General features: G+C 32.9%; 1 protein-coding gene across 1 annotated transcript; it reads left to right on the top strand.

Moving 5' to 3' along the window:
- The first annotated feature begins 1,528 nt into the window (after positions 1 to 1,528).
- Positions 1,529 to 3,893, top strand: LOC141394783 (trans-1,2-dihydrobenzene-1,2-diol dehydrogenase-like). The gene is made up of 4 exons (XM_073969669.1): positions 1,529 to 1,790; positions 2,026 to 2,287; positions 2,899 to 3,437; positions 3,502 to 3,893. The coding sequence occupies exons 2-4, from the start codon at positions 2,080 to 2,082 to the stop codon at positions 3,754 to 3,756; spliced, it is 1,002 nt and encodes a 333-aa protein (XP_073825770.1). The 5' UTR covers positions 1,529 to 1,790; positions 2,026 to 2,079; the 3' UTR covers positions 3,757 to 3,893.
- The last annotated feature ends 6,793 nt before the right edge of the window (positions 3,894 to 10,686 follow it).

Raw genomic sequence — 10,686 nt, 5'->3', positions numbered from 1 at the left:
GACACAAATGCTCTTGTACACTTTCTGTAAATTTATTGCCGAAACCGCGGTAATTATAACGAGCTTTCGAAATTATTTTTATTATGTTTTATTAAAAAACTCTAAATTGTTTTTAAAGAATGTTGAGTTCCGCGCGTTATTAAACAACTTTTAATAGTTGCCCTCTTCCAAATTAAACACTTTGAAATTAATTCGTATAAAATGTTTATTAAAAATATTGAAAGGCTAAGGCACTTTAAAAACAATTTGTTCAACGCGTATTTTAGAACTGATTTAACAAGTCCCTTCGTTGCCCTTTTGAAGTTATTTGTTTTTCTAAACTAGACACTGCCGTTATTGGGCAACAACAATGACCCATTACTAGTACATACATACATATACATAAGTGCAGTGAGTGAAAAGGGCAACGAAGGAATAGAAATAAACAAGTGGCAAATTATGAGTGCAACGAATAATGATCAAAGTAAATATGTGGAATATTTTTACATAAATAAATAAAATGTAAATAAGACAGTGGCGGCGGTAACAGTGACAAAATGTGTTCCATGTGACACAAACTGCCAAAAACATGAAAAAAAGATTCCATGGAACAACTCAGCAACTTTTTGCAATTATAAAAATTGGCCATAACTTCTAGACTATCACAGATATCTGACTAAAAAACTACTGTTATATTCTATGAGTTTAGATAATTAGAACTGAGCTTTTAAAGTATTGGATTATTGCACCATTTTTGTCCTGTATGACCTGAAACATTAACTTGAGTTTTTCTCGAATTAGGCAAATGGCGTATGGAACACTTAAGCATGACACCGACGATATGTAGAACACAAATGCAAACGCTGGACTTTGGTATCGTCGTCGCCCTGTTGTTGTTGTTTTTTTCTCGACGCCCAACGCAAAACTTTAATCAAACGTTGTATCTGTTTTCAGCTTAAGCGTTAATCATGATATTTCATAATCAGAGTTCATCACTTTATTAAAATATTAACATTTATATGAGCTCTGTTCCAGAACTAAAAAGTTTTTACAATTTTTACCACTTTTACACATTTTGCGTTCCCGTACAAAAAATTTATATGAAAATCATTTACGACTTTTACCACTTTATAAAGTACGGGAACAGGCCAATTATTAGATAGTAGAACATAATTGTTATAAACAATGTTCCTTGGGAACTATGAACATTATGTTCTCCAATGAATAAAATATTCATCCAAACAAGTCCGATATAACCACATTCTACAGAATTTCATATTAATATATTTTTGTATATATAATATTAACACTTGGTATTTTCAAAGAATATCTCTATAAGTATCAGCCAATAACAAGAAAAAATTCGATAAAAACATGGCTTTTGGAATTTTTGTGCCATGAATGGAACACAACTTTTGCTACTTTTACCATTTTTAAAAGTAACGGAACCGACTATGAATTAGCAGACATATCATAAGAAAATGTTGGCAACAATGTTCACATTTAACAGTTCGTGTAAAAACGCCGACGTGTTTCTTTTCTACGGGTATTCGTTGTCACGAAAACGTAAATTGTGAGCACTTATGTTATAAACAAAAATCAAAGACATCTATGCATTGCAAATATTGCACTTGCAGTCGTATCTCTGCCTGAGTAAACTTGAAACGTTTTGTACCGGAAAAAATTGGGTTTTTAGTTCCAAAGAGGGTACAAACAGCAACACTAACAGAATAAATAAAAATAACTGTTTTGAAATTGAACGAGAATACAAATTAAAGTGGGAAAGGCGGTTATTGGATGAATAAATAAATGTAAGTACTTATTGCGCAATCAGGAATAGTTTTTTCAGGTACTTAAAGTGAATACACACATCATTATGAAGTATGTGTGTGCATTTATTAACAACACCAACGACAAACAAAGTAACTGCCGGTAACAGCAACCCATTAACTCAACTCAATAGAACACTAGAAGCTTATCTATAAACAAATATTAACCAGTCAATCAACCGTAAATTTAATGAAATTGCTTGTATTACTATTTTAGTTTTCCGTCGCTATTCAGTGCTAGTAGACCTGTGCATTGTCGCAAATTTCCATCATGCCTAGTCCTTTGCGTTGGGGTATTGTTTCAGCGGGCAAAATAAGCCATGACTTCTGTGTAGCACTGTCTACTTTACCCTCCGACGAACATCAAATGATTGCGGTGGCTGCTCGTGATAAACAACGAGCTGAAGAATTTGCTAAAAAACATGAAATGCCAAAACACTTTGGAACATATGAAGAGCTGGCAAAGTGTGGTGACGTAGGTAAGTAACATAAATTAATGATAATAATATAATAATTAAAGATTTTAATTATGGTAGGTATGTAGTTAGTCGACAAATGATAATGAACGACAGTTTTGTTATGAATCTATTTCAGAGTTCAAATCCCAGGTCAAATGGGATAAAATCAAAGCAAAACTAGTCACCTTTTTCATTGTACTTCTGCTGTGTTCTGTAAAAGTTGCCGTACTTGGCCCGAACCCAACCGGGCTACAAAAATGACAAAAACACAATTGTTGAGGTACCGGAAGATTCTTCCAAGTCAATCGGTGCATAGAACCCGCCATTTCCTTCGGATTATTTTTGTTACTAGTTCTTAATTATTTTGTTTGGCTCGTATAAACATTAGACATCTTGTTTATACGAGCCAACAGTTTACGAAATATGTTGCTTATCCGTGGAAAAACTATCGGTTGATGGCCGATGATGATGTCACTAAGTTGACAACCTCCGACCGTGTCGAACTCTGGTCATTACGGAGTGTAGTTCCAATTTTGGATACAGTGAGTCCCTATGTTGTGTGGGAGGATATGTCTTCCGATAAACTTAACTTATTTTTATTTACTAACAGATTTATTTATCTTCTGTTTCAGATATTGTCTATGTTGGCGCCTTAAATCCACAACATTTCGACATTTGCATGCTAATGTTGGAACATGGTAAACATATTTTGTGTGAAAAACCATTGTGCATGAATCACAAACAAGCCAAAAAATTAATACAATATGCTGAAATGAAAAAGCTATTCCTTATGGAAGCAGTATGGTCAAGATTTTTCCCAGCCTATCAATATGTAAAGAAACAAATTGCATCTGGGGTACTAGGAGATATACAAGAAGTTGAAGTATCATTTGGCTTTACTCTTGAAGATGTGGATAGATTGAAGAAGAAGGACCTAGGAGGTGGCACTGTTCTTGACCTGGGCATTTATACCATACAAGTATCACAATGGGCATTTCAAGAACCACCACAACAAATTATTGCCAAAGGCGAAGTAAATTCAGAAGGTGTTGATATTGATGTCCAGGCTGAATTAATATATTCGGGAAAAAGGAAATCGAAAATGCACACAAGTGCCAAGAAGGAATTGGATAATAAGGCTGTCATTAAAGGCACAAAAGGTCAAATAACTGTAAGCTTTAATAGCATCTAATTATTTTGAACTTTATATGTATAAGTATCTTCCATTTGTTTAGCTCTTACAATTTTGGTGTCCCACCAAACTAATTGACATTGATGGCCAAGAAAAAGAATGGGTTCTGCCCAAAGGTAAATTGGCCACAAACTATTTGAATTCTGAAGGTTTACGCTACGAAGCTGAAGCAGCACGTCAATGTATTCTTGAGGGTAAAGTGCAAAATGAAAATGTTAGCCACAATGATAGTCTGCTGTTTGCACAAATTGAAGATGAAATACGCAAGCAAATAGGTGTTGTTTTCCCCGAGGATTAGATAAAATTGAAACTAAAAATTGTGTTAAGCTTATCGAGTTTTTGAATTATGCACAAATGTATATAAAACCAATATAATATGTAGCTATAACCATTTTGTAATAATAAATGCTATTGTCTTTTTAATGTGGAAATTTATTTCATTGCCTTGTATTTATTTCAACTTTTAAATCACCCACCATAAACAAAAGAATAAAGGTAAGTCGATGGGACAGAACATGTAGCACACGACTGTATATTCCGCAGTTAGTTTAGTTATATTATATACCTAGGATTGTCATCTTAGTCAATACTGTAACAACCGTAAAAAACAAATATAGAATTATTTAGAGGAACTATCCTCCTTACAGAACTGCGTTTTCATTAGAGATTTTTTTTATTTATTTGCTTTATAATTGAAGCCAATTTAAATAAAGAAACCACCTAAATTTCTTAGTTACTCTAAAAACAATCACCCTTATTACGGTTGGCGTAGTCGTAGACGTTCAAGTGACGTAGACGTTGTCGTAGGCGTAGTCGTAAGATAAATTTTTATATGATGAAAAATTATATACAACGAATTTTTTTGTCTTTTATAGCTTTTAATATCCTAAAAAAATCGAAAGAAATACATTTGTAATTCCCAAAACGAATTTCTTGGTTTAAATACAACATTTATTTTTTTTGATACGACAAATCGGTATTACGTTTGGCGTATCACGACAAATAGGTATTACGTATGGCGTTGAAATACGAGGAAAGAGTCGTGACCGATTTTGTAAACGACAGCATATAAAAATAAAAACAAATTATTTCAAAAGAATTTTTTGGCAATGGTTATTAAAATATATTGGAAAATAACTATAATAAATACAAATTTTACTACTTTGATTCATTTTCATAAGATAAATTTCGTGTCTTTATCAGATGACAAACGTTCTATTGAAAATCTGTTAGAGTCCTCATATAAAGATTGATGCAATGTAAATTTCTTAGTTCTTGCTCAAAAGATGATTTCAAACGAATTGTTTTACAATTAAAAAAAAATATATTTTTTAAATTTTGTATGAGAAAAAAATTGTCGTTGTCGTAAATGTTACGTGGTACCAAAAAATATCCCTACGACAACGACTACGCCAACGAACACAAAAACGTCTACGCCAAACACTTATTTTGATTGTAAAAACTGTAGGGTTAGTTTTTCTTCTGAATTAAAAGTTTAAAAATGATCTACCAATAATTCTAATAATGTTAGTTACCAAAAGAATTCTTTAAAAATTGAAATTTTTGCTTTTTTGTACAAAAACATACATAATACCAATTAGACGTTACAACACGTCAGCTTGCAATTTTGGATACGACTACGCCAACCGTAATAAGGGTGAATATCTTATATGTAAGTGACCTTAATTCTAGAAAATGGAGATCTAATTATTTGATTAAAATTATACCGTTGCTTTTTTTCCAGATATTTGACATTTTTAAATCCAGTGGATTTATTAAATCCTATTGTATGCATAGGTACTATAAGATCCTCTTAGTACAGCTGGACAGCTATTTCTGATGCTGTGGAGGAGTGAAGCTTCAAGATTCTTTACTAAGCGGACAAAAACGAAATTGGTCTATACAATGGCATCCTTGCTTGCTGGCTTCAGTAGCGGAACCACCCTGCCCATTTTCCAGACTTCGGGAACAATGTGTGTGGCTAGGTTGAGAACTTTAGTAAGGTATTCGACTAATGGCTCATACAGCTGTTTCAGCATTACCATAAGAGATTCCATCAGGGCCCAACGCTTTGGATGATCTAATCATCCATTGTAAACTGTGGTGGGTCTTTCTCGGCAGCAAGATATCTAATGCGACGTAGTACTCTTATCTTCGCCCTGTCACTCCAGGGGTGCTCCACAAACTTTCGATTGAAACTACTTGCCCACTTCTTCGGATCAGCCAACGTAACGTCGTCAAACGCGACTAGGACCTCAGTCTTCCTTCTTACCAGAGTGATTTAAGTGACTCATTTGCTAATACCGTCACCTCTTCTGGGAAATTTGGTCTCACTTCGAGTAATCGCGATTAGCAAGTATATAGAGAACGGTTGCAGTAGTAGTGGTGATGTCTCAGATGTTTGAAGCGGTGAATTCTGTGAAACTAGGCAATAGGGATGTCGTTTGGTTTAGGAGTGGGCTCATTAAATTTATTCAGTTTGGGTTCGAAGTTTACCCTGTCAACTTTTTTGCTTTTCGCCGGAGTCTCTGGCTTGAGCAACTACAGGATTTGGACGAAAGGTCCTGTCCAACTGAAGTTCGTGTGGAGGCGCATGAGGATAAATTATTTCTAATTTCCGTACGAACCTCAGCTTTCGTTTGCATGTTCGCGTCTCGTCCCACGAGCTTGCGAAGATACGAAACATCTTGTTTATAGTGCTTCGTATCCGAAGCTCCTCCGGCAGGTCCGTCCTTATATATATATATAGAGTCATTGATCGTTGTTGGAGTCTTCTTGGATTTTCCATCATCTGCACTCTGCCTTTGAAGCCCTTTGTCGGCATGTACCAACATAGGACCAGTCAAAATTGGATGTGTGTCCGTTAAACGTCAAGGTCCATTAATGTCCCACTCATCCTTTCCAGTAGACTTGGCCGTGATCACCGTGGTGTCCAGTTCATCATCAGTCAGGCCCAGATTTTGTAACAATCCTCCGGGGGTGTCTACTCTCTCGCACCTAACAAGCCTTTCCAGCTGGTCGAGGAGTTCCCTACTCTCTAAACTATTTTCGATAGTTTTAAGAGTCACATGCAGGTCGTCCCAGTCCATAGCTGCGGTCCTGTCAAGCCATAGCTTTTTTCATTAATCTTAATGCACTTGTAATAGGTACATCTGTAGGTGCCAAGGCATACACACCTATGACAGCCGGATCACAATCGCTTGATCTCGACGGCACATGGCTTGTGGTCCGACAAACGTTTGCTGACGGTTCTGGGTTATTTAGGTTCTGTACCGTAACTTTATTCCTCTTGTTTTTCCAAATTAACAATAATAAAGATAACAATCGATTTTTTGAAATGAAATATCGAAAATTTCTAAGTTGGGAATATTGATAGTTTGCCAGCTCTAGAAAAAATACAAATACAAAAATATGTACACTGCCGGAACACGATGCTGATTTACTTAAGACATGTTGGGGGTATCGTGGAGACAATTTTGAAAGTCCCCACATCCTCATCCTTGTAACTGTTACAACAAAAGAAAAACACATTTAAATTTCTTTAATTTTCAAATATTTTCGGTATAATTTTTTGTTTTGTATTTATTTTCTTTTCCTTTAAAAATTAAATAAATTATAATTTGATTTAATTACTATTTATATAATATATTATGTCTATAAACTACAAATATTCATGTTTTTGTTGTTATATGTTTTTTTAAGAATTACAAGTATATATTTTTATATTTGTAATTATATTTCTATAAATTATATTTCCGTTAGTGTGTTTCTTTTCCTATGCTCGTGTAAGATGTTGTAAGTGTGTGTGTGTGTGGATGTTAATCTATCTTATAATTTTAATTTCGCTTTTTTTATAATGGAAAAAGGAAAACAAGGAAATTCTTAAAAAATATTGTAATAAGAACAAGAAATAATCTTAGATTTTTTCTCAACTATAAAAATATGTTTAAACGTAACGTAAACAAAAAAAACTGTAAATTTCATTAGAAAGAAAAATAAAAGAATGAAGAAAATAAGAAGAACAATAAAACAATTGTAGAACAATGTAAGAAAATTAAAAATAACCCTGCTGTTAATAAGAAGAACAATTAATAAAGCTATTTATATTTAACATCGACAAAAAAATGAAAAAAACTTATAAAAAATATTTTTTAAATTAAATGAAAAAGGTGAGTATAATTGCGGAAAAAATTGGGGGTGTTACGAAAAAGATAATACCGTTTTGGAAAATATGTAAAAAAAATTATGGTAACATGTAAGAATTTTGAAGAGTTTATTTAAAAGTTTGTATAAAAAAGAAGAAACTCTTTCAATTTTGTGACCTTTTTCCGCGATACGAAAGAAGAAAATGAACGACTCTTTTTTCCGAAAGGAAAAGGGGAAAGACAATTAAATAAGCACTTCTTATCTTGTGGTTATTATCATTAAATTGTGGCAATTGGATCGTTTCTTAAAAAAACTTTTGGAGAAGAAGGTTTCTTCTGTTTCAATAGTTTTTTAATTAAAATAGACCCATATTTCTTATAATAATTAATATTTAATAAACAAAATTTTGCGCGACATAATTAAGATTGGAGAATGAAAATTGATCAACACTTTTGAAATTAAATTAATATAGATTATAATTTAAATAAAAATTGTTTTTGTAAACAAAGCTAAATATAAAACACAAAATGTAAAGAGAGATACGTTTAAATATCTGTTTCCAAAGATCATCTAATTAAAAAGAAATATGGAGAAGAATGGATAAACTATGAACCCTTTAGGAATAATCATTGTTCTTCCAAGATGATCTTAAAAGTGATAAAAATCGCTGGGAATGCCTCTGTCCATACTATTTTGTGTCTCTAACTGAGACATGCCAGAAGCCGCCTATTAAGTATTTCACTATTGTCTGGGGGTGGAAAATTCCTTTTGGAGATAAAAGCCAAGACCGAGTAAATGTCAAAAAGCACAATTAAAAGGGGACAATATGCATTGAAAAGTTGCCAATGAGAACTGTAGCTAAAATTTTCAAAGCAACATTTTTGTAGAATATTTTGATATTGGAAAATCTCATCTTGTGGTACTTTTACTACGGTTCAGGAAATAAAGGACCAAAAGGACATGAAAGGAATTGAGTTACAAGGATGAAATATTATACGAAAAGATTCGACATTCGATTTGACTGAATACATGTAATATTAAAACAACGCTACAATAATGCCAAACAGCGATATAAAATTATTTTCCCAGGCATTATAGAGGGAAAATCAACAATTCATCACGCAATATCTCAGAAACTTGACCTATGGCGAAAGTTCCTTTTGTGTTTTTAATATACTCAAGAAAGGCTTTCATCTCCAAAGGGAATTTCCCACCCCCCAAAAAAACGCTGTTGCACAAATATAATCATTAATAAGACCTAGGATATACATAGATAGAAAAGAAGTCATAGGTGGGGAATGACTTCCAGATATGAGCAGTTAAAGGGAAATTAAATACTTTCCACTTTTTTATATTCAGGACACACAAAAGACTCCAGCAAAATCTAGTACATTGGTTGTGTACTAACATAATCGATTTTGAAAAATGCTATTAACATACGATCGATTTCATGGGCGCCATACCAGCCAACTAGAACTTTTATTTATTTTATTCATCCTTGAGGTGCACCTCTTGCAATTTGAGAGTGTTGATTTGTTAATGGCCAGTTTCACTAAGACGATTCGAATACAAATTCTACTAAACTTCTGTTTTTTGAAAAATATTTGAATTGTTTTTATTTTCAATCAATCAACATTTCCTACAACAACAGGATTTTGATAGTAATTCGAACGAATTTCAATTCGAATCGTCTTAGAGAAACAGGCTAAAAGGCTCTATTTGGGGCCTAAATCAAAATTCCCCTTTGAGGCCACTTATATACGATAGACAATTTTTACGTTATCAAAAATAAGAATATAGTATCCAAATTATAGCATAATGACAGGAATATTTTAACCCAGGAAGATCTCTATGATGATGTAAACTTAAGAAGACATGGACAGTGACATCGCGAAGGATCGTTTCCAACGTCTGGATCGAACGCAGACAAAAGAAGAAAAGACAAAAGGGGGAAATAACGACAATCGAGCGTAATAAGGAACAGTCGATAATAATAGGAAAAAAGAATAACAAATGAGCTTATTGAGGAGCAGCATGTTGTTACAGTCGTTAAAGACTACACCTTTTTCAGATGTAATTCGAAACATTTTAGTTGTAATTCGTAACATTTAATTTGTAATTCGAGAATTCTATTTGTAATTCGTAACATTTCATTTGTAATTCGAAACATTTCATTTGTAATTTGAATTATTCTATTTGTAATTCGAATTATTTCATTTGTAGTTCGAATTATTCCATTTGAAATTCGAATCATTCCATTTGTAATTCGAATTATTTCATTTGTAATTCGAATTATTCCATTTGTAATTCGAATTATTCCATTTGTAATTCGAATTATTCCATTTGTAATTCGAATTATTTTATATGAAATTAAACATGAAATCATTCGAATTACAAATGGAATAATTCGAATTACAAATGGAATAATTCCAATTTCAAATGGAATAATTCCAATTTCAAATGGAATAATTCAAATTACAAATAGAATAATTCGAATTACAAATGGAATAATTCGAATTACAAATGGAATAATTCAAATTTCAAATGGAATAATTCGAATTACAAATGGAATAATTCGAATTACAAATGGAATAATTCGAATTACAAATGGAATTCTCGAATGACAAATAAAATGTTACGAATTACAAATAGAATTCTCGAATTACAATTAAAATAATTCGAATTACATCTGAAAAAGGTGTAGAGCTGTGTAGTTCCGGAACGAACTAGTTTCAAGGAACTATTGGAACAATATCCAGCTCTGGCATTTATATAATTCCATATACTTCCTTTCGTTCTTCTCGTTCCTTTAATTTAACGCCTCATTTTTGTGTCGGAACTAACTATGGAACTATCTATATTAAGGAAATGGTTCCTTTTGGGAAAAGGAAAGATCTATCCGCTCCGGGAACTAGATTGCACAACTCGACCTGTCGTAAAAGAGAACTCGGACAGAAGTACGATCATTTGAGCTAACCAGAGGAAGTGCGTCCTTATATGCTTAGAAGAGTAAACTGGAACAATTCTTCTATCCAAGCCGGTGGATGGAAAATTGTAATAAAATATTGAGTAAAAGCACAAA

The sequence above is a fragment of the Musca autumnalis genome, unplaced genomic scaffold (assembly GCF_047663935.1).
Source record: "Musca autumnalis isolate F117 unplaced genomic scaffold, ASM4766393v1 scaffold_2, whole genome shotgun sequence".
In the NCBI taxonomy this organism is placed as follows: Eukaryota; Metazoa; Arthropoda; class Insecta; order Diptera; family Muscidae; genus Musca; species Musca autumnalis.
The sequence above is the reverse complement of the archived record's forward strand: the minus strand, read 5'-3'. Positions and strand labels throughout refer to the sequence as shown.